The sequence below is a fragment of the Ceratotherium simum genome, chromosome 15 (assembly GCF_057802395.1).
Source record: "Ceratotherium simum simum isolate JZ-2026a chromosome 15, ASM5780239v1, whole genome shotgun sequence".
NCBI lineage: Eukaryota > Metazoa > Chordata > Mammalia > Perissodactyla > Rhinocerotidae > Ceratotherium > Ceratotherium simum.
This window is the reverse complement of record NC_141914.1, coordinates 28353356-28381237: the sequence shown is the minus strand read 5'-3', so window position 1 is coordinate 28381237 and position 27882 is coordinate 28353356. Positions and strand designations below refer to the sequence as shown.

Below are 27882 nucleotides of genomic sequence, written 5' to 3'. Positions count from 1 at the left end.
TCCCCAGATCCTTTGTGCAATCCGTGCTTGAAGAGAGGCTGGTGAATGAATTCAGTGGCCTTCGAGCTTCCTTCCAGCTCAGATTCTGGGATTCCGACATCTTCCTTCTAAATCTGAGCTTTTCCCTCTCCAGTTGGACACGATATTTGGGTTTTTTCTGGGACAAGAGGAGGGGAGGATGCTCTGGAAAGTGGGGCAGATTGTTGAGGGGAGAGAGCCCTGGAACGCTGGCTCCAGCAGGGGGCGCCAGAGAGAAGGCCAAGGCCAGTCCGGTCGGCCCAGGCGTCCAGTCCGGGGTGGGCGGGTGCGCACTGGGGGCGCGGACACCGCGACGGCACGCCCAGGCCGCACTTAAAGTAGCTGCCGGCCAGAGCCAGAGAGGAAGGAGGGAGAAAACCCCGGCTGCTGCTGTTCCGCTCGGACCCGGACCTGGACCCAACCCGCACCCTACCAGCCCCAGCTATCTAGACCGCGCCATGCGGGGCACGAGCGTGGCTCTGTGGCTTTTCCTGGCTCTGCGTACTGGTGAGGCCCCGCCGCCCGGCCGTGGGAGCAGGACCCGGGGCGGGGGTCCTGGGGCCGTCCAGCTCCCCAGCAGGGTCCCGGGAGCTTGGAAGTGTATTCTGAACCCACGTCAGCCAAGGAAGTGGGGAGGCCTAGAAAGGCGCGAGGCGCGGGTGAGGACGACGAAAGGAACTAGCACTGACCCAGGCAGACTGGGATGTCTGGAGGACTTCTTGGAGGAAGCGGCATTGAGCTGGGCCATGAAAAAGCGGACCTTCTGACGGGCCAAGGAGAGGCTTGGGCAGAGGCGTGGAGGGGAGAGCCCAGGAGTGTCGAGAGGAGGTCCGGGAGGGTGAACGCTCTTGACGGGCGAGGAAGCCCGAGGAGGGTTTGGGGGCCGAAGCGGCTCCATCTCTGGGAGCCCCCGCGGGGAGGGAGGCGGGAGAAGATTCGGAGGGATTGGAGGGGAGGGGGGGCGAGATAACACCAGGAAGACGCCCCAGGGAGCCCAACAGGGTGCAGGGACGGAGGAGGGGGCGCAGACCGGGTCTCCTCGCGTCCGCACCGCCCCTCCCAGGGTATCAGGGTCCCCCGGGACGGTGAGACGGGGCTTCCCTGAGCTGCTCGCGGGGATCGCGGGCGGAGATGCTGGAAGGATGGGTTCTCGTCAGCACTCTGACCTCATCAATACAAAGTGGACCCGCCACCCAGGTCCAAACTCTGCAGTTGCCCGGCCTGCCAGGGTGCAGTCTTGGAGCATTGGAGAGGGGGCGACAGCTCCACATTTCAGGGTGCCGCTAGGGGTTGGGTGAGGCTGTGGAGGGACCGGCAGTCCTGACCCTTGGGGTGGGGATGGGAAGCACAGGCCGCCATAAGAGGGTGACCTGGTCCCTGGGGGCGGGAACTGGACCCAAAGCCGCACGTTTCCCATGAGCACAGGCCTCTCTGGCGATCCTGGCTGGGCAGGGGGACTGGTGGAGAGCTCAGGTCTGCAGGGGCATCAACCTCAGGGAGCTCTGGCACCACTTCTGCCGGGCCCCCAGGGGGTGAACTCGCTGAGACTCTGACCTGTCAGATCATGGGGCCCAAGAGGGTCTCCACCAAGAGGAGGGCCCACACACAAGTCCACTGAGGAGGCCCCGTGTGTCCTGGCTGTCTACATAGGTTTACTTGCAGTACAGAGGTGGGTTTTCTGATCTGCTGTCTCACATGATGAAACAGGCTCAGAGAGGTCACATAAGTTGCCTGAAGTCACCAGCTGGAGGAGCAGGAACTTGAACCCAACCTGCTGACTCCTCAGCCTCCCCTTGGCAGGGGCCTGGCGCTGTGCCCACAGCGGGTGGGTTTGCAGTGGGCATAATCACAGATGCTCCAAGAGGGTGCAAACTCCTCAAGGGCAGCCACAACCACTGCCCCATCTCGTGTCCCAGTTCATGCTGAGGGCCCAGGGACACCTCTGAGTGAGAGGACCCAGTCCAGCACCCTCTTGTTGGAGGACGCAGAGGCCGGAAGAGGGGCAGGAAGTTGGCTAGTCGCAGAGCCAGCCAAGACCACCCAGTCAGGGCTCCTTCCATCCGCCAGGCTGTGCTCTAGGCAGGCAGGGAGGGGTGGGAGTAGCCACGCTGCTACCTGGGGGACCCTCCGTGCCTCTGCAAAGCGCCGGGCTCTGAGCCGCCCATCTGCCCCAGGCGCAGGGACATGCATGGCCCCACGCGCAGCTTTGCCAGCAAGCCCAGCCCCTTCCCACCTGTGACACCGCTTTGTGCCTCAGTGCCTCGAGGCGGGGGGGGCAGGGCTGTTGCAGAGGACTGGCTAGACAAGCTGACGGGGTCACGCAGAGCTGCTGGAGCCACCCTCCACAGCTGGGGCCGGGGGCTGGGGAGGCCGGCGGAGCTGGGCCTCACTGTCCCCTGCCCCCAGCGCTCGGCGGGATGGAGGTGCGGTGGTGCACCACCTCAGACCCGGAGCAGCAGAAATGCAGCGACATGAGCAAGGCCTTCCAGGAAGCCGGGATCCGGCCCTCCCTCCTGTGCATCCAGGGCGCCTCGGCCGACCACTGCGTCCAGCTCATCACGGTGAGTCCTCTCCCTTCCACCCTGCCACCTCCGCCCAGACAAGAGGGCTCTGACTCAGGAGGAGCGCACAACAGCCTCATTCACTGGGACAGGCTCCGACTCCCCCTGTCGGGCCCAGTGATAGGATCTCCTGAGTTTCCCGGGCAACAGGGCCAGCTTGTTTCCTGCCAGGGCCCAGGCGGGCGCTGGGAGGCCTCAGGGAGGGCCCCTGCTCAGATAGGCACCAATGGGGAAAGGTGTCCTTCCACAAGGCCCCTGCTAGAGTGGGGACACTACCCACCCCACCAAGAGGAGCCCCGACAGCAGACACCTCAGTGGCCCATGCTGGTTACTCAATCTGCCAGGGAGTTTTCCAGAACGGGGTTTGTGCGGTTTCTGGGGAAGGAGAACAGGGGCCAGCTGTCCTGGGTGGGTGAGTGGGGTGTGGGGAAGCAGTTCTGAGGGGCAGGACATCTGCTGAATGGGCACTGACAGTATTCAGAGGCAGGGACTTTAGAGGCAGGACAAGGTTATGGAGGGAAGCCTCGGGCAGGCACAGGGGGATCTGGGTTTTCATTTCCGCTCAGCCCCTGATATGCCCCCAAAAGCTAGTCCAGTCGTAGTGCACGTGGGCCGGGCTCCACTGTGAGGGTGGAACCCAATCATTACTGAACTGTAGTTCTGTCCTTGGACCCATGACACACTGATCCTATACCGCCGTTTGTGTTTTAAAATAAAAGGGAAAAAATTGAAGGCGGCATTTATGGGATTCAGTCTGCATCCTAGAGAGAAAACCCAAGAAACCTGTTAGCAGTGGAGGCAGGGGACTGAGAAATGAGAAAGTGTGGGAGACTCACTGTTCACTACACACCATTTTGTACTATCTGATTTTTTACTATGTATTTCTATTGTAAGTCCTATAAAATTAATAATTTTTTTTAAATAACATAATTAGAAAAACAAGGTGAGCCCATGGCCCAGGAGAGCTGTCACCTTGGGCTGGTCAAGGGGAGACCCCTGGGCCCCAGTGGGGGAGGACCCTGCAAGGCTGAGCCAGGACAGGGCTCCAGTGTGGGCTCCAGGGCTCTCGAGGGGCCCTAGGCAGACTGGTGGGCGTCCCTGAGCGTCTCGCTGAGTGGGCCCCGGAGGCCGGGCTGGGCTGACCCACATGTTCCCAGCAGGCCCAGGAGGCTGACGCCATCACCCTGGATGGAGGAGCCATTTATGAGGCGGGGAAGGAGCATGGCCTGAAGCCTGTGGTGGGCGAAGTGTATGATCAAGGTCAGAGGGCCGAGTGGGAGGAGGGGTGGGAGGAGAGGGGAAGTCGCTCAGCAGTGTGTCCTTGCTGTGCCCAGCCCAACCCTGCAGCCCCTGAGCTGGTTGGTAGCCTGTACCCAGAGCAGTCCTGGAGTCCCAGCCAGACAAACCCTAAAGGCCCCCCTAAGTCTCTCTTGACCTCCCCCACCAAGAGCAGGGGTGCCAGAGACCCAGAGGGCTGGCCCGAGTCTGTTCTTCCATGTAGAGCCCTGTAGCCCCACTAACTTTCACCCACAAGCTCTTAACTGAGGGGCTGCCCGTGCTGGAGTGGTGTTGGGCGTGACTGGGGTGATGAGGCGTCAGTAATGTCCCGCACCCACATTCTTCAGTGGCCCTCATTCAGAGGCAGCGTGGTGTGGGGAGAGGGCTGAGCAAGAGGTGGTACTTAAGAGCTGCAGAGCCCAAAAGAATGAGAACGAATCCCAGCTCTGCCCCTTCCTGTGATCTTCTGTGACCTTGGACAGCCTCCACTTCCTTGACTGTAAAATGGGGAGAGTGATCCCTGCCTTGTCACACAGATTAAATGAGCCATTGTGCACGCACCTGACGCATGGTGTGTGCTTGGAAATGTGAGTGCCTTTGCCCTGTCCCTGCACCTCATACCAGACCCGCCTCTGGCTCTGCCTGCCCTTTGCACCTCCCCCACCACCTCTGCTTGTCCAACACCTAGTGTCTGTCACAGCCCAGCGCAGTTGTCACCTCCAGGGAGCTCCCCTGAGCCCTCCCATCCCTGTGAAGGGCTCTCTTTCCTGCCTCCTGGAGCACTGACTCACTCCGCTAAGGTCCTGTGCCCTCTGTCTTGTTTTCACTGACCACAGTGAGTCCCCCGAGGAGGGCCTGCTCCTCATCTTTGCATACCCCGGGTGCCTGGCATCCAGCACGGGTCTCTCTTGGTTGCTTGTTGAATTGATGACTGTCAGATGACGCAGGACAGTCCAACCCTGCAATCCAGCCAGGCTTCCACTCCACGGCCAGAAACAGGCCTGCCTCGTGGGCCCCAACACAGCTCCTCCTCTTTAATTCAGTCAACACGCTCATTGAGCACCTGCCACACTGCACCGCGAGCATGGAGGAGGGAGCAAGAGGGCCCTCAAAGAGCCGGAGTCAGAGAGCAAACAGACAAACACAGAAAACGTAGTCACAGCTGTGGTGGGTGCTGTGCAGAAAGTCAAGGCCATGGGGGAAAATAAGGGGTGTGGGGAGACCTATTGAAATCGAGCAGACGGGGTTGGGGGGGACTCCTCTGGGGAGGTGACGTTTAAGTTGAGCCTTGACTAGGGTTCCAGGTGGGAAAGAGCTTGGTGTGTTCAAGGAACTAGAAAGAACAGGCACGGTGGGCGAGTCAGAGGGGTGGGCCCGAACGAGGCTGCTCAGGTTGGCAGGGGCCAGACTCAGCTGTGCAAGAAATAACACCGGCTTTGTTTTCTAGAACTCAACTTCACTCTGATCCTTGGCATCCCACCACCACCGGGCAGTCACGTGTGTGTGTGCACGTATGCACATGTGCACACGCGTGTGCCTGCGTGTGATGGGATACTCTCTGGTCATCAGTCACCATAGAGGAGTCACCCCCGTCTTGTCTGAATGGCCCCTTCCCGGCCAAATTTGGCCAAGGGGACTCTTTTACAAGGCTGTAGACCCCCGCCTACCCATGTGCACCCCATTCAGGATCTTGAGTGATTTGGGACCACACTGCTAGTGTTTCTCTCTCTCCCTCTTCCCCCGCCCTCGATACTGGGAAATCACTTTTTCTAATCTGGGGGAAGCCCTGCTTCCCCCTGCTCCTCCCAACCACTCCTCTTCCCATAACCACGATACCATTCCCTCCAACCCTCCAAGTTCTCCTAAGGGCCCAGACTTTTGGAAAACGAGACTTGTGGGCTATTCTGCTTCCGGTCTAGCTCCAGAGCTCCCCTGGCCTGCACAAATGTAGACCCCGCTAAGTGCCAGCTGGCTTGGGAAGGAAAGGGGAGAAATAACTAATGAATTAATATCTCAAGATGATATCTACCACGTGAGGCTGGAGGGGGTGGGGTCTTGTGATAAGACACGTGGATCGTGCCCATTTGCTCTCTCAGTAACTAGAGCAACATGCACAGATTTGCGTGTACATCCATGCACACATGCATCCATGCACAGGTGGGTATACACACACACACACACACACACACACACACACACACACATCCCCTTCACCCACAGCCTTCCCAGGCAGGGTCCCAGCCTCTCTCGCAGCCTCTCCCTTGCTGTCCTCACTCCTCTCCTCTCCCCTCCTTCTAGAGGTTGGCACCTCCTATTATGCCGTGGCTGTGGTCAAGAGGAGCTCCCATGTGACCATCGACACCCTGAAAGGCGTGAAGTCCTGCCACACGGGCATCAACCGGACAGTGGGCTGGAACGTGCCCGTGGGCTACCTGGTGGAGAGCGGCCGCCTCTCGGTGATGGGCTGCAACGTGCTCAAAGGTGAGGGCCTCAGGCCAGGCGCGGGCTCCTCCTGCAGGGGCTCTGGGCTCCCCTCCCCTGGCCTCTGCGCTTCCCCTCATGGGATAGCCTCCCTCCGGGCTCACCTTCCTCTGCACCTCCTTTAGGGAGCAGCACGGTCCCACCTCCTCCAGGGCCTTCCCGGACACCTAGTCAGTTGGATCACCCCCTCCTCTCGTGCTGGCCAGCCTGGTGTTGCTGCCATTTAAGTTTCTCATTGATTGGCCCCTCCAGGGCACTCAACTCTCACTTCATCATCACCATGTCCCACGACACCACCAAGTGCGGGGCCCAACACACAGTTGGGAGGCGAAGAATTGTGAGGAGCGGTTCTCACCTGGTGTAGACATGGTGTAGGTTGCTATTTCCAGAAACGTGTCCCCAGCTTTACAGGGTCAGAAACTCTATTTTTTCAGGACCCAAACAGGCTACTGACTTACACCCAGAAAGCTCACAAGTGGCTAATCAGAGACCTGCTGTTGATTCATTTATAGTGAGAATAGGGCTGTCCTGCAGACAGAATGTGCTCCCAGGAAGGGAGCTGAGGGTGATCTGAAGGGGGTTGCTGAGAATAAAACTCAAGAGGGGAGTGAGGCAAAGCACTGAGCGTGTCTGGCTATGAGCCCAGGGCCCTCGTTCCTGTGGCCCAAACACAGCTCCTCCTGCCTCTCATGTTTCGGGCTTCTTTTCTTTGTCACCCGCTGGCCCCCCAGCTGTATCAATCTCTCTATAGTGGGCACAATACGGCAATGAGGTGGCTCCTGACACATGACAACCACGTTCTCAAACTGCCGTCCGGGGATCACACCACCCCTCACATTGAGTTTGGGGTGTCCCCTATCCCTCGTCCAGGAGGGTGCTGCCTCCTGGTTTGCTCCACAGGTGACCAATGCTTGCGGGTGGGGGAGCCCGCAGAGGAGCACAATGATCTTTTAAAGCCCAGACTTTGCTGTCAAATAGATGTGGGTTTAAACCCTGGCTCAGCATGACCTGCCCTCAGATAGATTACTCTACACATTGAACTTTAGTTTCCTTGTCTGTAAAATGGGAAAACTAACACTGCAGTGCCGTGAGGTTGCAAGGATGGAGATAATTCACACAACGTCTTTGCACAGTGCATGGCACAGGGTATGTGCTCACTGCAGGGAGCTGTTGTTTTATGAGCTCTGTACCTCTCTGTGGGCACCTTGCTGTTGTGCACACACATGCATGCATGCACACACACTCACAAATCCACATGCAGACATACACACATGCATGTACAGACATTACATAGGTTCATTCATGCATGCTACACAAACCCATACAGTACACACATGTATGCTACCCACATGTGCATACACACATGCTTGTGTACACACACATGCACATACATATGTGTATATACTGCCCCAATACAGCCCCCACCACTGTGTAAACCAGCACCACCCACAAGAGCCTGGAAGCCACGTCCTCTCAGAGGGTGGCCAGGTGTGGCTGGTTTATCAGTCACTTGGCACAGTCCCCTGGGAGGACATGAAAAGAAGACCAAGTAAAGGAGCCCACCCTGGAAGAGCTCGGTCTACTGGGTGATGAGCACGATGTGACTGGCTCAGTGCAGAGCCAGCATCTTGCTCATCCTGTGTGGCACTAGGGCGTCCTCGGCACACGACAAATATTTGCCAAGAGGGTGGACGTGGGGCCTCGGTGCTGGCAGGGGCCCAAAAACCATGCAGATTCCAACCTCTTCACCAATGAGGCCTCCTCACTGTTTCCCTCCCCTCCCTGTGTTTTGAGAAGTGTTTCTGTCAAATTAATTATACTGATTAAGCAATAATTTCTTTCTTTCCCCACTTTCATCGATTACACATAACTGATTTTGAAATGAAACCCTCAATGAGAACAGTATCTAGGTGATAGTTAGTGCCCTATGTGGCCATTTTGGGGTAAATGTTTTATTCCCTGAGCCATTTTTACATAACAACAGGCACTCCTGACACCTACACTTTTGTGGCCCCAGTTTGGGAGTCACTGATCCGATCCAGTTCCCCTGTTTTGCTCAGGCTAAGGTCTGAAGGGTCCAGCTGAGTCCCTGGGAAGCCCGTCCTGACTCCAGCCTGAGTGGCCTGAGCCCTCCGCGGGGGACGGGACGGGGGTCTGACTCTATCCACCTGACTGACCTCCCTCTGCCTCCTTCCCGCAGCTGTCAGCGACTATTTTGGGGGCAGCTGTGTCCCGGGGGCAGGAGAGACCAGTTACTCGGAGTCCCTCTGTCGCCTCTGCCGGGGTGACGCCGCTGGGGAGGGGGTGTGTGAGAAGAGCCCCCGGGAGAGATACTACGACTACAGCGGGGCCTTCCGGTGAGACGGCTGGGCTGAGTCAGGGGACAGGCCTTGAGGCCACAGGAGCTGGGGAAAAACACCTCTGCACAGAGGGCCCCTGGGGTGTGGCAATGTCGGCTGTGTGTCATCAAAGGATCCTTTATATAGTTCATGTGCCCTGGTTAGTTAAAAACACCACACTGGAGTATGCCAGACTGGATTTGCTCATAAAATCAACATGTTTGATATATTTAGAGAGGTGAGTGCTCAGAGAGAAGAAAATGACAAAAACAGCCCTTTGCCACTCCCATGTCCCCATTCTGGTGTCTCAGACCTGCGGGGAGGGTGGGGGGATGGGGGAGTGTGGCAGGGACCCCCGGAGGCTTGACGCTCAGGGCGGCCTCGGCTCTGCCCCTGGCTCAGGCTGGCACTTCGGATAAGCCCTCCGTGGAGCCAAAACAGGGTCTCTTAGCGCGTGGGGTGCACTCCGTCTGTCCACAGATGAGGGGACGCACTCAGTGGGGACTGGGATGGGAGCCTCCTGAGTCCCTCTAACCGCTGGGCCCCAGTTTCCAGTCAGAGGAGGGGAGCCTGCTGGTGCCCACGCTCCAGGGTGTGATCTGGGGAAATGCAGTTTGGACACAGAGAGAAAAACAGTCCTCAGTCCTCCAAGTGGGAGACCTTCGCCCACCCCCTCTCCTAGTGTCCCCCCAGTCCAGTCTCTGCTTATTTGCCATCTGTGGGGACCCGGGCAGCCCCTTTGCCCAGATGGCCCTGCCCCCTTCACTGGGCAGTGACATGAAGAGGATACATGAAAGTCCTGGTCCCTGCCACTCAGGCATGAGGAGGTCTAGACCTATCCCCTGCCTCAGGGCAGAGTCATTTTCAAAATGCCCCAGTGGTAAGGCTGCCCATGACAGCAGCTGCCATCTGAGAGCCTGCTCCTTTCAGGCCCTGAGCAGGATCTGTCAGGGTGATAAAGGATCCCTCCCTATGGGGAGCGGCTTTATCATCCCCACTTTACAGGTGATGGGGGCTAGGAAGGCTCCACGACTTGGCAAAGCCACAGAGCCAACAAACCAGGGAGCTGGAACCCGGGACTGCATGACTGGGAAACCCATGCCCGCCGTGACCACCCCCTGCAGTCCAGGCTGGACTCCAGAGGTGGAGATGGACGGGGCCGAGGGGCTCGAGAGGAACTCAGCCCCGCCCGGGCTTACGGGTTTCTCCTCCGCAGGTGCCTGGCGGAAGGGGCAGGGGACGTGGCCTTCGTGAAGCACAGCACAGTGCTGGAGAACACTGATGGTGAGTGGAGGGGCTGGCCCCGGAGCACGGTTCTCCCAAGGAGAGGAAGTGGGGGGGGGGTCTCCCCAGCGCAGCTCAGACTGCTCTGTGGGGCAAGGGGGGCTGGGTGAATGGCTCTGCCCCGCTCTGATTTGTATACGCCATTGGTTTCCATTTCCACTTGAAGATTGGATTCTGCTTTTGAAAAAAAGTTCGCAAACCTATTTACTATCTCTCATCTCCTGTCGCTTCTTAGCATTTTCTCCGCCTATCTGAAGAAGCCGTCCCTTATCCCTGGATTAAATATGGGTTGATGTTATGTGTTGATTCATTATATCCTTGTCATTTAAAATTTTTAAATTTTCAGTCCATTTATTTAAACTAAATTTTTTTATTTTGAAATAACTGAGCTTTAGAAAAGTTGCAAGAGTAATTCAAAGAACTCCCATTTATTCTTTACCCAGATTCCAGCTTTTAGCATTCGCCGCATTGGGTTTATCCTTCTTTCTATACCTGTGAGGTCTGTCTGAACCATTTGAGAGGACATTTGCCTACATCATGCACTTTAATAATTCAGTGTGTATCTCCTAAAAACCAGGAGATGTGGACCTCGCCACAGTACCGTTACCAAATTCGGGAAATGTAAGACTGATACAATGCTATTATCTTATTATTTAACACTAACACTAAGTGTTCCAATTCTGTCCTTTGTAGTGATATTTTTTAGCCCGGGACCTAATCTATGATCACATATGGTGTTTAGTTGTTAGGTCTCTTTAGTTTCCTTTAACTTGAAACAGTTTCTCAATCTTTGTCTCTGTGACATTGACATTTTTGTAGAGACAGGCCAGTTATTGTATAGAATGTCCCCTACTTTGGATTTGCCCAAGGATCATTTATTTTGTTTAATAGAGGTATAATTTACACACAGCAAAACACACTCTTTTTGCAGTGCAGTACTATGAGTTTTGCCAAAAACATACAGTTGTATAACCACCGCCACAGTCAAGATAGTGATTGTGACAGATCCTTCACCCCATGTTTCTTTCTTGTCAGTCCCTCCCCCAACCTCTCTGGCAGCCACCACTCAGACTTCCGTCTCCATAGTGTTGCCTGCTCTGTAATGTCTGATTGTTGTCTTTTTTTGTTCATCTTTACCTTTTAAGTCAGATGGTCCATCACGTAGTCTGATACTCATGAAGGCAAACAACGTGAACCAGATTTGAGAAAGAGAAAAAAGTGATCTGGAAGAGAAGGAAGCACACAGGATGGTCTCAGAGCAGGACGATCCTATGAAAATGGGTGGCCAGGACTTGGGCCCCAAGATGAGTAAAGCAAAGGAGAATTTGGAAGGTGGAGAAGGAATAGGATGTATTGGGTTAAAATCAGCTCTTTTAAAATTTTGATGGAAATCTAAAGAAGTAATTGTTTGAAGAGTATCTTTATGCAAAAAGATTGGTAAGAGCAAAAGAGTGGAATTGACGTAAATGTCTAAAGTAGTGAAGAAATATAGCTTTAATTGTCCCTAGCCTATGGAAAATAGGAATGACAGATCGAAATACTAAATGATGCATTTGTTTCACGGGAAGGCCAAATGATCCTCCGAGTTCTACGCAAAGGTTCTGCAGCAGTTTAAAAATAGAGAGAAGTTGGGGAGTGGGGAGAGAGTGGCACTGAGTAATTGTTGAGAGTGCTATAAATGATCACGCAGTCATTAAAAATGACCTTTATGGAGTTTTCCAAACTATTATTGTCTTGGTTTTGGTGTTTGTTTTTAAATAGCTTTGGAGTGAGCAGAGTTTTCAGGATCCCACAAATTATCTTTGCCTTTCCTATTTCCTAGGAGAAGTTTATCCTCCTCATTTGAAAATTTAAAAGTGGTAAAAATATTGTTATGGAGGACCATCTGTGGTATATTTTATCACATGAGTTACAATCCTTAAAATTAGTCTTCTTAATATTCCTATTTGGTGTCGATATTCATTCTTTCAAGTAAATCTTGTTTTCTGTTATAAATGAGTTTTATGGAAAGTTTCCAATAATGTGGAAAAATACTTTAAAATAATAAGTGAAAAAAAAATTAGGATGCAAGATTGCCTATCAAGTATGTCCTTAACCTTATTTAAAATGGTTAGAAAATAGAATAGAAAAAAGGACATGGAGGAAATATACCAAAATATTAATAGTTGGATTAATATTGGATAATATGTGGGCGAAGCTTTGGGGAGTTATCCTTTTCTCCCTGGGCCACAGTTCTGGGTGGAATCTGTCAGGGTTTGTTTCCACCCTGGCCCCCTCCCCCTGCCCTCTGCTCAGAGCCAAATTGAGTGCCCGATGGCAGCGGCGAACTGTGGTACATTTCTCTCTCTCATCCTAGGCTTCTCTTATTCTCTTAACTCTTTTTATCTTTAATGAACAGTTCTGTTTATATGTGTCATATTATTGTCCGATACCTCAAATCCATTTGATTAGTAAAAATTGGCGAGAGGTAGAAAATGTAAGTAAATAGACACAGACTATTGAGACATCTGGTCTTATAGGGTGCGGCCACCAAGCTCCTCTTCATTCTGAGTTCTGGTTCTCACCTCCTGGTGTAGTTCTGGGCTCTCACCTCCTGGTGTAGTTCTGGTTCTCACCTCCTGGTGTAGTTCTGGGCTCTCACCTGGTCTAGTTCTGGGTCTCACCTTCTGGTGTAGTTCTGGGCTCTCACCTCCTGGTCTAGTTCTGGTTCTCACCTCCTGGTCTAGTTCTGGGCTCTCACCTCCTGGTCTAGTTCTGAGCTCTCACCTCCTGATCCAGTTCTGGGTCTCACCTCCTGGTGTCGTTCTGGGTCTCACCTCCTGGTGTAGTTCTGTTTCTCACCTCCTGGTGTAGTTCTAGTTCTTATTTCCTGGAAGCATTTCTTTACACTGTGGTCTGTGCCCCATGACATCTTTGCCTCTCCTCAGGCTCCCTCTCATGGGCCCTCCCTGCGGCCCTCCCCACGCTCCTTCTAGGACAGGAGTTGGCTCACCACAGGCTTCCCATCTTCCCAGGGAAAACCCTGCCCTCCTGGGGCCAGGCGCTGCTCTCACAGGACTTCGAGCTGCTGTGCCGGGATGGCAGCCGGGCCGACATCACTGAATGGAGGCGATGCCACCTGGCTCGGGTGCCTGCTCATGCCGTGGTGATCCGGGCTGACATGGACGGGGGCCTCATCTTCCGGCTGCTCAACGAAGGCCAGGTGAGTTCAGGGCACCCTGTACAGCTTCCTGGGGTGATGCAGGAGCTTCTTGTCTCTCACCAGCGGGGGAGCTCGGGGCAAGAGCCATCCTAGGGCTGCGCTGGCCACACCAGGAGGGGCAGAACCCAGAGACCCTCCCCTGGGACAGACCCCAGCTGGGGACCCAGGCCTCTGTAGTGTCCAAACTCAGGCCAGGTCAGCGTGAAGGAGGGACCAACTGTGCTAGCTGGAGGGCTGGCCAGAGAGGGGAGACCAGGGGACTCAGGCACCCCTCAGAGAAAGCTCTGTGTACTTGTGGCTATTAACACCAAAGCCAGAACATATGAGCAAATAAACAAAATGACAAAACCAATAAATGTCCAAGTATGTCATTAATTAAATGTGGTGAATAATGTTTTGCTGAAACCACTGCTGACAAGAGCAGCAGGTTTCTGACTGCCAAGCACACCAGCTTTAGTTAGTTTTGCCCCATCCGTGCCGCCATGGCTCAGCCCCATTGCTTGTCCCCAAGAGCATCCCACACCTGGGCCACGAGTCCGGTGTTCAGTCGGCTGAGTGTGACAAGACAGAGTGCACTGGGAGGGCATGGAGGAAGGAGAGAGGTGGTCCCTCACCTGGTCCTCAGAGTGGGCGCCTGGCCTGAGGGCACAGGGATAAGGAAGGGGTAGCTGAACTGGGAGGAAAGGATGCCGACCCCACCACTGACAACTCACCAGACCCCATCCCACCCTTGACACACAGCGTCTGTTCAGCCATGAGGGCAGCAGCTTCCAGATGTTCAGCTCGGAGACCTATGGCCAGAAGAACCTGCTGTTCAAAGACACCACCTCTGAGCTGGTGCCCATCGCCACTCAGACCTACGAGGCGTGGCTGGGCCCCGAGTACCTGCATGCCATGAAGGGTCTCCTCTGTGACCCCAACCGTAAGTCCACCTGTCTCCTCTCCCACCGGCTCCAGCCCAGCCTGACCACAGGCGTGGCAGGGCCTTCTGGAGAGGTGCCCCGGGGAGGACACTCATCCCAGGAGGTGGGCCTCTTGGCCTCAGTGGGAACCTGCCACTTCCACCTCCCTGCCTCTGGGGGTTTGGGGAGGAAGCGTCTCTGGAGACACATGGCCTGCTGTACCCTAGACGCCCCGCCTGCTCCAGTGGGTGGGGTCCAGGCCATCAAGGTCTGTTTTGGGAAGGATCTCCTCACCCCTTCACACAGAAGTTATCAAGTCCTGCCATTCTCCCTCCACGATTCCTCACTCCTCCTCCTTCTCCCCAGCCCATGGTGGGGCCCTGGCTCAGGCGTTGTCTCTCTCCTGGACCATTGCAGTAGTCTACGGGTGGGCTTCCTACCTCCAGCTCCCCAGCCCCTAACATCCTCTGCTTACAGCCAGGGAAACAGTGTGCCACTGAGTTAGATACATGACAGCCAGTATCTGCCTCAAATCTCCTCACAGCCCTATGAAGGAGGTACAGCTATCCCCTTTCTTCTGTATGAGGAAACGGGATCAGATGGTTAAATACTGGAACTTATCCCTTAAAGCTAATGAGAGAAAGAGCCAGAATTTCCCGTGGGTCTGACTCCAAGCTCTTCCTACTGAGGTACTGGCCTCCACAGCCCCTGCCCCACAAGCCGTGCTTGAGGCCAGCCCCTGAAGCGGGTGAGCGTGGTGGTGACCACGTGCTCACACCCACGCAGGGCTGCCCCACTACCTGCGCTGGTGTGTGCTGTCCACCCCTGAGATCCAGAAGTGTGGGGACATGGCTGTGGCCTTCAGCCGGCAGAGGCTCAAGCCAGAGATCCAGTGTGTGTCGGCCGAGTCCCCCCAGCACTGCATGGAACGGATCCAGGTGGGGCCCATGTCTGGAGGGGCAGAGCGGGCCAGGGGGACAGGCGGTGGTAGTGCCTGGGATGGTCCTTACTGTCCCACCTGGTCTGGAGGATACAGGGCAGCCTGGGGAGGAGAAGAAGGTCTCCTGTGACAACCTCACAGAGAAAGGGGAGGAGAAAGGACCTGCAGGGACCAGCCACTCCACCCTGGGGGACAGGGCAGAGGGGGACTGTTTCCGGGGACTGCTCCTCGCTGAGGGGGTGGCCAGGAGCACAAGACCAGCCCAGCTCGGCACTGGCCCACCCTGTGGCCTTGGGCAAGCCCCTTCCCCTTTCTGAGTCTCAGTTTCCCCTTGTGCACAGTAGGGGGTGGGCTTGGATCGGTGTCTGTTAAACGTTTTGACAGCAACCCGCAGTCAGAAGTGCATTTTATAGCAATCAGTCTAGTACACAAGAACTTTTCTTTCAGATATAAATATGTAAAAAAAATGCATCCCTTATATAGAGAGACATGAAACAAGACAGTACTTTTCTTACTAAGTACAACACACACTGATAGATTCAGTTGTATTCTATCCCCCTTTTGTTTTAAGCTTGTCACGGCACAATAAATTGACTTGGCGTCTGCTAATACGCCAGCCACTTGAGTTAGAAGCACTGGCCCTGGTCTCTATGCCCGTTCAGCTCAGTCCTGCTTTCCTTCTCTGGCTGGAGACTGAGGCCAAGACTCAGAGGTGGCCCTGAGGCCCTGCAGTTAGGGACAGGGTCCCATGGTGGTCACAGGTGTCCCAGTGGCCCCTGGGTTCCTGGATGCCTCCCCTCCTGGTTTTTAAGAGCAAGTAGGTGGGGCCTGATGGTGAGGAGCCCTTTTCAGGGTGGTCCCCAAGTGCAGGCCAGGACAGAGCCCCTCGGGAGTGTCCGCCCTGCCCCGGCCAGGCAACCACATTGACTTGAGGAGAGGAGCATGGACAGGATAACGGGCCAGGACAGTGGTGGGTAACAGTCTCGTAAGCGCACGCTTCCTGCATGCCGCGCACTGTGCTGAGCTGTCACGTGGACTACCTCAGCTAGTCCTCACAACACCATGGGGTGGGTATGATTACTCTCAGATGTGGAAACTGGGGCTGGGAGAGGCTGAGGAAGTGACTTGCCCAAGGTCACCCAGCCCGAGGGTGGGGGAGCCCCTCTCCCCAGGGGCCAGTGGGGAGCCTGTCTTGACTGTGTGTGGCACTGAGGGAAGGGGAGACTTAAGGGTGGAGGGCTCTTCATTTGCTAATGCTGGGCAGGCTGTCCTGTGGAGGGGTGGCTGGTCCCACGGGCCCAGAGATGCAGGGAGGGAGGTTTCAGCTCCCTCCAGACACGAGCCTTCTCTCCATCTGGGCTCACAGAGGGCCAAGGGGCTGCCTGGGGGCCTGTGAGGAGAGGCGCGGACTTCAGAGTTTCCTCAGAACCCCAGCAAAAGGCTCAGAGATCCTCAGTTCTAACTTCTAAGGCTCCCAGAGATGGTGTCCAGTGTCGCTCTAATACCCATTTCCTGCCCAGCCACAGTGACCCAGGCAAGGGAGCGTCAGCCCCACAGGGCCCTGGGCCCAGGGTCTGGGTTCCTGCCTGACATCACAGTGGGAAGGAGAAGGTCTGGGTGGGAGAAGAGAGGGCCCCCAGAGATGCACCCTCAGGCTCAAAATATCAACGCCACTCCTGTTATTGCACCATCATAACTTCATGCCTCTGGGCCTGGACCGTGTGGGGCACCTTCCTGGGGTGCAGGTGTCCCCTCTCTCCCTTCGTCCCGCCCCCTTCCCTCGGAGTTTGTCAGACGACTATGGCTTGATTATCAGGTAACCACTTTGCAGGTCTGAGGGATCAGGTGTCCAGAGGCTTTGGAATGGACAAGTGGCAGTGGGGTGTGGTGTCCCAAAGGGCTCCAGGAGGGGTCAAGGGGGGGAGGGCCCGGGCCCCTTGTGCTGCCTCCTGAGGCAGGGCTTTGTCCCTGAGCCCTGGAGCCTCCTCCCATGGGCCCAGGTCTTTTAAGACCTGGCTCGTTCATCCATTCACACACGCATTCGACAAATATGTACTGCACTCGTGCGTGCGCCAGCCCAGTGGCCAGGTGCTGGGGACATGGCACAGTGTCCCAGGCCTCTGAGGGCTGGCGATCCATGGGAGACCCCACACCAAGCATGAGGGCAGGGGTGGTGATAGGTTCTGATCAGACAACAGGAGACGCTCAGGAAACATTTGCTGAAAGAATGAAGCAGAATCCCATGAAGGGGAGTGCTGCTGGTGGTTGGTTTCAGGCCTCGGGTCCTCCAGGTACCCCTCTTGCTGCACATCTTCACAAGGAGAAGAGGGGCAGATGGGGCAGGACGCGGTGCCCAGGGGAAGGGAGCCTGAGGCCAAAGTCCTCAAGAGACCCGTGATCCCGACATCCAGAGCCGTCCTGGGCCCACCCCAGCCCGGCTGCTCTTTCTGTCCCCCTGCAGGCTGGGCAAATCGACGCTGTGACCCTGAGGGGCGAGGACATTTACATGGCGGGGAAGACTTATGGCCTGGTGCCAGCGGCCGGGGAGCACTATGCCCGTGAGTGCAGGTGCCGGGCCTCTGGCCTCGGGGGGAGGTGGTTGATATTTTTATATACATAAAGCTTCCCCCTGGGCTGTTTACAGAAGCTCCAGCCCCCTCAATGCCTCTCTCCCTGTGCTGGCTGCTGTCTGTCTCAGGCAAGCCCCTCCTGCCCCAGGCCCCAGTGTTCCCATCCAGTCAGTGAAAGTCTGCCAGGCTTTGGCAAACTTTCTGTAAAGAGAGTAAACGCTTGGGGCTGTCCCGGTGGCTTAGCTGTTAAGAGCGCCCCCTTCGCTTCAGCGGCCCGGGGTTCGCAGGTTCGGATCCCGAGCGCGCACCAACACACCGTTTGTCACGCCATGCTGTGGCGGGATCCCATGTAAAGTAGAGGAAGATGGGCACGGATGTTAGCCCAGGGCCAGTCTTCCTCAGCAAAAAGAGGAGGATTGGCATCGGATGTTAGCTCAGGGCTGGTCTTCCTCACAAAAAAAGAAAAAAGGGGGAATAAATGCCTAAGGCTTTGCAGACCACATACAGACTTTGCTGCAGTCTTCTTCTTCTTTTTTTTTTGCAACTCTTTAAACATATAAAAACATTGTTAGCTTGCAGCCCAGGCCATACAAAAGCAGGTCGAGTAGTTTGCTGAGCCCTGGACTAGAGGGCCTCCTCGGCCTCTTCCAGCCTGAGCGTGTGGCTCCCGGAAGGTGGCCCTCGGGACCCTCCCTCCTGTCGGCTCATGCACACCCTCGCAGGCGCCTGGGCTGGGGCCGTGGCGCTCAGTCCTCTTAAGTAGTGACCTCAGCCCCTTCCGCTTGGACGTGAAAACCCTCTCGGCTTAGGGAGAAAGCTTCTGCGGCCTCAGCTTTGCCTCCACCTTGCTCCCAGGGGTGAGAAGAATACCACCTGGGTGTAAGGAGAGAAAGGAATCCTTCTGGGTGAGGACTGTCGGAGGAGCGGGGAGGACAGGCTCTGAAAAGTGGAGCCCCAAGGGCTGCTTCTCAGCGATGGGGGACAAGCAGGGGTCCCACTACCGAGCACCTGCCCGGCCCTCGGGCCTGGGCACTTCTGAGCCCGTGCAGCCGGGGCCTGGACACTGGGGAACCTCAGCTCTGGGGTGGAAAGCCACAGGAGGGCATGGGTTTGAGGGAAGAAGGGTCCCCGTGGGGATTCGCCTCTGGCTCTTGCCAGGCCGAGGCCGAGAAAGCAGAGATGCGGGACCTCACTGGTGTCCCCGTCCCCCCAGCGGAGGACAGGAGCAGCTCATACTTCGTGGTGGCCGTGGTGAAGCGGAACAGCTCCCACGCCTTCACCCTGGACGAGCTGCGGGGCAAGCGTTCCTGCCACCCCGGCTTCGGCAGCCCCGCTGGCTGGGACATCCCCGTGGGCGCCCTCGTGCAGAGGGGCTTCATCCGGCCCAAGAACTGCGACGTCCTCACAGGTACCACCCTCCACGGGGACACAGATGCGAAAACTCTCCTTTGGGGTTGGCTGCGGTCAGGGGCCAGCTCTGAGGGTCAGGGGTCCTCTCCCAGCAGGAACTCACAGAAGGCAGCCTCGGAGAGATTTCCTCTTCCTCCTTGACAAGCCTCTTGCTCTTGGGGAGGGGGGGAAATATTCGTGGCCACACGGTGACAGTCAGGGGTGTCTGGGGTTCTGTGGAGGGTGCCGTGATGCCCCCTACCCACTTACTCACCAGGGGGAACTAGCTCCAGTGTGCATGGGGAGTGGGGTGCGTGATGGGCTCTGGGCCTGGCTGTATCACCGTCTAGTCGTGGGGCTGTCCTCATCCCGCAGCAGCCCCTGGGCATCTGGAAGACCTTGTTGGAAAGTGGCCAGCCATCTGTGTAAGTGCTGAAGAAGGCACATTCACCAAGCACCCACCATATGCCATATGCGGGGCCCTCCTTGTGTGTTAAATCATGCACATTCATGGTGAAAGGGAGGCAGTTGGAAGCTGGCGAGATCCTTGGGCTGACTGCACACACACCTCTGTCCTGGCTAGCACCTCAACAAAAATAGCGCATTTTTTCCTAACCTCCTACACAAGCACATGGAAGGTGTGAGGGCTGGCTGCTCCCACTCCCAGACAGCTGGGCAAGTGCTCTGACTGGAACAGAATCGCTTATGAGGTAGTGAGTTCCCTGTCCCTGAGGGAGTTCAAGGGAAGGCTGGGTGACCACTTGCCAGAGGTGGTCTATGGGGTTCCTGTATCCAGACAACCTCTGCATTCCCCTCTTCCCTGCAATTCTCAAGGAGGAGACATGCCACTCTGAGCTGGGTGGGCAGTGGGGCAGATGGGTGGCCTTGAGCCTTGGGGCCAGGCACGGTGGGCAGATCTGGGGGGAGCGGCCCACCCATCTCCTCCCTGGCCACCCTTTCTGCCGCCGGCCCCTCAACACAGCCCTTCCCTTCCGCCCCAGCGGTGAGCCAGTTCTTCAGCGCCAGCTGCGTGCCTGTGAACAATGCCAAGAACTACCCGGCCTCGCTGTGCGCGCTCTGCGTGGGGGACGAGCGCGGCCGCAACAAGTGTGTGGGCAACAGCCAGGAGAGGTACTACGGCTACAGCGGCGCCTTCAGGTACTCGGTGGGCTGGGCAGGTGGGCCTGGGGCCGGCACAGAGGCTGGGACCCTCCTGCCCACATCCACCTTGGCCTCTGTGTGGCAGGTGCCTGGTCGAGGACGCGGGGGACGTCGCCTTCATCAAGCACACCACCGTCTTTGACAACACGAACGGTACATGGGGGGACTGGGGCCAGAGCAGGGCCAGATTCTAGGTGGGTCTGTTCCCCATCTCCAACATGATCCAGGCACTGGGTGTTGCTGGGATCGGGGCCGAGCAGCAGCCAGGAAAGACTGGGTCTAGAAGGCTCTGCCCCTTGGGGGCCCTAGGGGCCCCAAGGACCTCGCAATAAGAACAGACCTCAGGCCACACGTCCAGGTGTGCAAGCCACATAACAATCTTTACTGGTCTGGGATCTAAATCCCCATTCCACCGAAATGGTAGAAACTCAGTCTCAATCACTTTGGAGAGACCCCTTCAGGAGTGTTTGCATAGTCCCAAGGGGTGGGGGTGGGGGTGGGGGTAGCAGGGGCCTCTCCCTGCAGGGTCGTATTTCACATCAGCATCTGGTCTTTGGTCCTGAGCAGGTCACTGCGTGCAGGGGAATCGCTCTGCTGCCCCTAAGCCACTGAGGCAGGGCACACGCCCCTTCATATCACACAGGCAGTTTTTCTCTGGAGTCACCATCCTGGGCTCCACCTGGGAAAGAGAGCCCAGGAGCTCTGTGCTCCAGGACCCCCTAAGCCCTCACCTGGGTCCCATCAGGGGGCAGGTGGGCATCTCTTCCCTCCCACTCCTGCTCTCCCTCGTCAGGGAATCCATCCCTTTGGAAGACTCGAGGCTACTTCCCTCCGGTACCTGTTGTTTGTACGTTCTGTTACTCAGCCTACACCCAGGCTCTGACACCCCAGAGGCGGGGGGCTGTCTTCTCCCCTCTGTCCTAACGTCTCCTCCCAGAAACTCCGTGCGGAACGGCATAATGTGGCCCCAAGGGGAGGCGGGGACAGGCGCAGGGGGAGCAAGACGTGCAGGGACGAAACCTCTGTTAGTGTTTCAGAACTCAGAGCCCAGCCTGCCTACCGAGGTCACCCGGGCTGGAGACCTGTTGCCCCAACAGAGCTGGGAAGGGTTCCAGGCCCTGTTGCCACAACCGCTCTCCCCCGCCAACCTCCCACCAAGAACACTCGGGACCATCCCCCAGGAGGAGGGAGCTGTGCGCTCCTGCAGGAGCCCAGGAGCCCGGCCTGGTCCCGCCCCATGCCCTGGGTGGTCCCGGGATGGGTCAGGGGAGGAGGCCAGGGCTGAAGAGGCCCTTTCGAGATTCACCTGCTGCGAGGCACCCACCTCCCACAGCCACTCTTTTCCCTTATTTCTGTCTCTGCTCGTGGGCCCACCTGGAGTTCCTTCTGGAAATGGGAAGAGAGTGGATACTAAGTGAATACATGAAGACACAAAGGTCATGTGATTTCATAGGACCATGTTTCTCAGGAAGCACCCTCCTGATTCAGAATCACTGGGTTGCTGGTTTAAAATGCAGATTCCTGGGCCCCACCCTAGACTACCAAAAGAGAGTCTTTGCAAGTAGGGGCCTTTGAAACTGCCTCTGAGAGATCAACACGTGATGCTATACCCCCTCCGGTTTGAGAACTTTAGCTGTTAGGGGAGGAGGTCAACCACCACCTTCAGGAGCCTGTCCCACCCTCAGGCCAGAAACCTGTAACACACAGATAGAGTTCTTTGCCTGGAAGTGATTGAGAGCCTCAGTTTATTCACCTGTAAAATGGGGTTGATCAAACCTGCATTATGTAACTTTTGTGAGGATCGAGCTTGTAAACTGTCTGACACATAGCAGGTACTCCCTGTTCCCTGCTAATGGTAGCTCCTGCCAATGTTATTAGCCCAGCTGGGTTCTCTCGCCCTGACAGTAGAGCAGAGCACTGGAAAATGGAGGGGTCTGGGGAGCTGGCCAGATCTTGCCACATTTCCCCAGTCAAGGTTGTGGGGATCCAGGAGAGCAGCCTCTCTCTATTCCTTTCTCTGTCTCCCTCTGCTCCATGCCGGCAGGCCACAATTCCGAGTCCTGGGCTGCTGAGCTCAGGTCGGAGGACTATGAGCTGCTGTGTCCCAACGGGGCCCGGGCCGAGGTGTCCCAGTTCGCAGCCTGCAACCTGGCACAGATACCGTCCCATGCCGTCATGGTCCGGCCAGACACCAACATCTTCGCTGTGTATGGACTGCTGGACAAGGCCCAGGTGAGCCAGGGCAGGGCTATGTCACTGGGGGTGGGCGACAGAGGTGAGCCAAGCCCCCGGGAATGCCTCAGTCTACCTGGAGCAGACCTCAGGAGAAACTGAGGAAGGCTGGGGGAAAATGCTGTGATTTTCACTTAGCCAAGGACATCCCTCCAACCACCATTCCCTCTGTCTCCTACATTATTAATTTTCCCTTCTTAGCTGGACCATTCTCACTAGCATACAAACCTGTTATTTCTACCATCTTTTAAAAACAAATGAACGCTCCCTTGGTCTTGCACGCTCTTGTAGCCATAATCCCGCTCCCACTTACAGAAAAACTCTTTCAAAGAGTCGTTTCCACTCTGGAGTCACCAATTCCCCTCCTCCTGGTCTCTCTTAAGGATGGAGACTACTCTAGACTGGCCCCCATCGGGGTCCTGTAACTGTCCTGGTCAAGGTCACAGTGACCCATGTTGTTAAATCCAGTGGCTGTTTCTCAGTCTGCATCTACCTGACCTCTTAGCAGCATCGGCCACAGCTCCCTCCTCCTGGAAACACTTTCCGCCTTGGCTCCCGGGGCCCCACACCTGCTTGGCTCTGGCCACTCCTTCCTTCCAGTGTCCGTTGCTGGTTCCTCTTCATTTCCCCAGCCTGTAACACTGGAGTTACAGGGTTACCGCTGGGTTACCCAGGGTTCAATCCTAACCCCTCTTGTCTGTCTGCACCTACACCCCATTGATCTCATCCAGTCCCATGTCATTAGCTACCCACTATGCACTGATGGCTCCTAAATTTACATCTTCAGCCCTGCTTCCACCCTGCAGTTTTGAACTTACATCTTTAACAACTGCCCACTTGACGTCTCGACTGGTATTTCTTTTTTTTTTTTTTTAAAGATTTTATTTATTTATTTATTTTCCCCCCAAAGCCCCAGTAGATTGTTGTATGTCATAGCTGCACATCCTTCTAGTTGCTGTTGACTGGTATTTCTAACAGGCATCTCAAACTGAATGAATCCAAAGCTAGACTCCTTTCCTCCCCTCAGTCTCCCCTGCTTCAGGGAATGGCAACTTCAGCCTTGCCGTTTCCTCAGGAGTCATCTCTGATTCCCATCTTCCTCTCATGCTCTACGTCCAATCCATCAGCAAATCCTGTTGGCTGCATTTTCAAAAGACACCTAGAATTTGAACCCAGGCCGTCTGAGAACAGGGCCCCTGGTTCCTACCCTCACCCGCCACCCCCACCCCCTGCACTGATTTCGGCTGAAATTGCCCTCCCTCCACCCATGAGAATCACAGAGTTGCAAAGCCAGTGAGCTCTCCAGGCCGGTTCCTAAACTTTGATATGCTGTATGTCCCTCTAACTCAGGAATTGTTTACTCTGGGTCCCTGGGCTTCCCCTGGGGTTCCTAAACCCTCTGAAGTGACGTGAGGGAAGAACCCTGTGTGCATGTGCATTTATCTGGGGAGAAGGCTGATAGCTTTCATCAGATCCTCAAGAGGATCATGAGTCCCCCATAAAGAATGATAGCCACTTTACTCCTTCTCTTCCCGTGGATCAGTATTTCACAGCTGATGCAGGCATTTGTCCATGTTCCCCTAATGTCCTCTATTTATGTCTGTATTTACAATTTCTCAGACCACTTCTGGTCTTCTTACTGGCTCTTTCAGGGCTGCGGCCACAGCACACTCCGTCTGAGGATTCCCAGCAGGGCAGAGAGCAGCTGCTGCCAGGATCTCTAGGGTGCTAGGAGGGTGGGCTAGTAAAGGATATTCTACTCTCCTTTCACTGTCTTAGGACTGGTGACAGAACAAAGAGGCTCTCTCAGTGCAGTCATTTTGGTTTGTGGGAAAGGACACCTGTAAGACAGAGAGAGGAAGCACTGTAGCAAAGGCTGAGAAATGCTGAGCAGGCCTACCGAAGCATGCGGGACTCATCCACATCGTCTCTCCTTTCTGGGTCTGTCTGCCTGTAAATCTCACACTTCACTTCTAGATCCAAGAACCGGTTTGGTGTGATGTTTCTGAATGACTATCTCACAGTGGTGGCTATTGTCATATTTTACCCCAAATCTCCTTTGATGACTGAGGTCTGTGAGTTGTCGAGCTTACGATTTCAAATCAGAGTCTTGGCCCTCTGAAATTCTGGCTCTTTGGTTCACCGTATGTAAAGCAATTAATCTGGGGCGGCGCCTGGTGACCATTTGTGAGACGGGATGGAAAGCAGGTCTGCCATGATGCTTCCAGGACCTCTTTGGAGATGACCATAATAAGAATGGGTTCCAAATGTTCGACTCCTCCAACTATCACGGCCAAGACCTGCTTTTCAAGGATGCCACAATCCGGGCGGTGCCTGTGGGGGAGAAGACGACGTACCGCGACTGGCTGGGCCCCGACTACATGGCAGCTCTGGAAGGGATGCTGTCTCAGCAGTGCTCGGGCGCAGGTAGGGCAGCTGAGAGAGCCCTGGACAGGCAGGTCCACACCCCCAGGGAAAGAGTGGGCACCTGCCACATTCCTCTGGCATTCTGAGCCTTTCACCCAAAAACCTGGAGTGAACTGAAGGGCGGGCGGTCTGGGTCATTACGAGCAATCAAGGTGAAGTGTCCTGGGAGGGTCTGAGCAGGAAGGCTGTGGACAATTATAGTGGAAACAGTGGCTGTGGAAGCCAGACAGACCTGAATAATGCATATAAATGCTGAAAGTAATCGTCCAAAGAGGACTGAGGCAACTACATGAATATACATGTAGTGTCATTTGGAAAAGAATGAATATGTAAAGAAACCAGAGGAAAGACAGATTGTAGCAGGGTAGAAAGAGGGAGCCGGGAGTGAGTTTGGGACGCAGAAATGCTGCATCAGGTCCTGCACGTGAGTGCGGCCCGCCACCCATGCTGCTCCGGTGCTTCGAGCCTTAACTGCCTGTGTTTAATCCCTCAGCGGTCGCTGCCTCCAGAGTCCCCCTGCTCCTGCCACTGCTCCCGCTGTCCCTCACCGCTGGCCTTCTCCTGCCCTCCCTCTGAAGCAGCTCTGGGCAAGCTTCGCCCTCCCTTGGAATGGAAACCTGTTCAGAAATCCCTATCAATAAGGCCGTTCTCCTCGGTAAATCCTGTTATCACTGCTCAGAGGGGAACGTGATGGGAGAGGAAATGTGAGGAACCATAGAGCTCCTTGGAGCTGAGATTCCGAAGCTGAAGTTGCTGTGATTGCTTCAAAGTGGAATAAAGACGAATGTTAAGGAAAAGTGTCCCCACCTCCAGTTGGACCTGAGCAGGTCTCTCCTGCTTGAACCCAGCCTCTGCCTCCCAGGCACCACCTGTCCCTCCGTTACCTGAGGCGGTGTGCTGGCCAGCCTCCCAGTCGCGCCCCACCCACAGGCTGGCACAGCCCGCTTCCCTGCAAATCTGCAGGCTCCCACCACATGGATCCTCACCAGGCTTGGATCTGGAGAAAAGACCAGTTACCAAGGAAACAGGCTGAGCCCGGGCTTCCCACACGGACCTCTCTGCTGGAGCTTGCCCTGCCAAGCCGCCCAGGGGGGCCTGGTGAGATGACAGGGCCTGCCGACCCCTCCCCTGCTGGTTCCCACTTCCCCCTCTGGAGAATGGACACTGCACCCAGCACCTCCCGTCCGCCTCCACTCCGTCTGTCCTCTAGGCTCCACGTTCCAGCCTCCCTCCCAAGGACGCTGGGTCTGCCACCAAGGCATCATCAGATGAGGCTACAACCAGGCCCTCCAAGGAGGCAAAGCCGCTGGACACACGCAGCCCTTTGTCCTTGTCGTCTGTGGCTTGGCGTGGCCCAGACCACTGGACACCTGATTATGCTGGGCTGGGAATGGCAGGGAGACCAGGGCTGCAGCGTACAGATGAAACCCTCAAGGGGGCCTCAGACAGAGGAAATGCTTCTCAGTAAGAATTTTTACTAGGTGGGGGGCTTGATGCAGGGAGCGGGGTGTAAAGTCCTGCCTGAAGCCCTGTCTGCTGGAAGGAGGGCAGGACTCAGAACTGGACAGCTCTGTGTGCTGGGCCTTCCGATGAGTTCAGCTGTGCCGGGCTCTGTCCTGGGGTTGAGTCCCTCAGCAGGAGTCCCCACTCCTGAGTTTCGTCCTCTCGGGCTGCATCTCAGACCCTCCCCTTCTCCGACCCCAGGTGAGGCCCACCGCTCTCAGCCACCCCTCTACATCTGACAGCAGCAGTTGCCTCCGGGCTGAAGGGCCCAGCCTCAGGATTGCCCAGGAGCTCCAGGCCCTGGCACAGGAGGTGGCCCTGGCCTCTAGGGCAACACGAGGCCTTCTGCAGAGCTGGGAATGGGGAGATGCCATTCTCTCTGTCAGAGGAGACCTGGGCCCAGGTTAGGTACTGGGGGAGCTCCTGCACCGACGGGGTCCTCGGGCCACTCACTCCAGGGGAAGGGTCCCTCCTTCCCATCCCCTGCCTGTCAGCGGGAAGTGCCTGGAGAGGGTCTTCTCTCTCCCCCACCATTGCCAGGGTTGTCTGAGGAGCCAGAAAAAGTTTCCAGAACTACCAGCTCTTCCTCTAAATTATGCTCCCTGAAAAAAGTAAAAAGAAAGGGAAGAAACGGGAGCAAGCCACCCTCGTCAGCAGACTGAGAGCGCGTGGGCCTGGAGCTATTTGCATCCCAGTCTGCGGGGGCCTCGGGGACACTGATGACAGGCCAGTTCTCGGTGCTTCGCCCCCACCTGTGGGCGTTGGGACAGATCCCTTCCATTTCTCAGCAGCGAAGGAGGCCCCTGGCAGTGTCCTGGCTACAGTCACACTATCCTGAGGAGCCCTGCTCACCACACTGGAGCAAGCCCCCAGCCCACTGTGAGCGGCCAGAAGGAGCCGGCCTCCACTACCATGAATGATTCTTCTATGACCTGATGATTGATATTTTTTTTAAGGGAGATTTGTGGGGTAAGAAGGGTATTTCTGTGTGGCTCCCCTGGGTCAGTGTGCTGTCCAGGGTGTGACACCTGCACTGTGAGCCTACTGAAGGTGTGACCTGCGTGAGTGCGGTGTGACGTTTGATTGTCAGGTGACAGCAGGGGGCCATTTGTGCTAATAAAAGATGTTGGTTTGTTTTTAAATAAAGCCAAACAACCCTGCACCTGCTGAGGCTTGGATTCTGATAGAAACTTTCTGCTGCTGATCGTTTTTTCCTTCTTAGGTGGTCAGAGGCCTACAGGCCCCAGGCCACTCCTCTGCCCACCCGGAACGGCAGATTCCACTCAGAGCCCTGTTCCGAGAGCCAGAGTCAGGGACCAGCCTGGGCCTCCAGCCAGTGAGGCCCCCAACTCCTTCTCCAGCCTGGGCTGGTTCTCTGGCCCCTGCAGGGCCTCAGCGGTCCCAGCACATCCCAGCTGCTTCCAACCCTTTGGCATCTTGGGTGTCAGTTCCCCTGGGGACCGGGTACAGAGGACAATGCACACTTCTCTACCACCCCCTGCCCTGTGTCTCCAAAATAAGCCACCCCCACACCTTTTCTTTGGCAAGTTGGCTGCTAGCTCACCAGAGGAGGGAAGGGGAGGGTCAGACCTCGG

General features: G+C 56.0%; 1 protein-coding gene across 3 annotated transcripts; it reads left to right on the top strand.

Moving 5' to 3' along the window:
* The first annotated feature begins 369 nt into the window (after window positions 1-369).
* MELTF (melanotransferrin) lies at window positions 370-27449 on the top strand. 3 transcript variants are annotated; one of them, XM_004424539.3, is made up of 16 exons: window positions 372-525; window positions 2425-2579; window positions 3740-3839; window positions 6156-6338; window positions 8539-8695; window positions 9894-9961; window positions 12976-13163; window positions 13905-14085; window positions 14852-15003; window positions 17467-17563; window positions 18789-18983; window positions 19966-20122; window positions 20211-20278; window positions 22170-22357; window positions 24586-24784; window positions 25278-27449. In XM_004424539.3, the coding sequence occupies exons 1-16, from the start codon at window positions 477-479 to the stop codon at window positions 25358-25360; spliced, it is 2220 nt and encodes a 739-aa protein (XP_004424596.2). In that variant the 5' UTR covers window positions 372-476; the 3' UTR covers window positions 25361-27449. The 3 variants fall into 3 exon arrangements, with proteins under 3 accessions (XP_087295953.1, XP_087295952.1, XP_004424596.2); XM_087439827.1 differs by lacking the exons at window positions 24586-24784; window positions 25278-27449 and adding an exon at window positions 24010-24573 and having other exon boundaries at window positions 370-525; XM_087439826.1 differs by lacking the exon at window positions 18789-18983 and having other exon boundaries at window positions 371-525.
* Window positions 27450-27882: the final 433 nt, after the last annotated feature.

Excerpts from the sequence above, each read along its gene's own strand:
- MELTF (XM_004424539.3), top strand. The coding sequence starts at position 477 with ATGCGGGGCACGAGCGTGGCTCTGTGGCTTTTCCTGGCTCTGCGTACT. Across the intron at positions 526-2,424 it reads TTTCCTGGCTCTGCGTACTG|CGCTCGGCGGGATGGAGGTG; the intron begins GTGAGGCCCCGC and ends CCCTGCCCCCAG. Across the intron at positions 9,962-12,975 it reads AGTGCTGGAGAACACTGATG|GGAAAACCCTGCCCTCCTGG; the intron begins GTGAGTGGAGGG and ends CCATCTTCCCAG.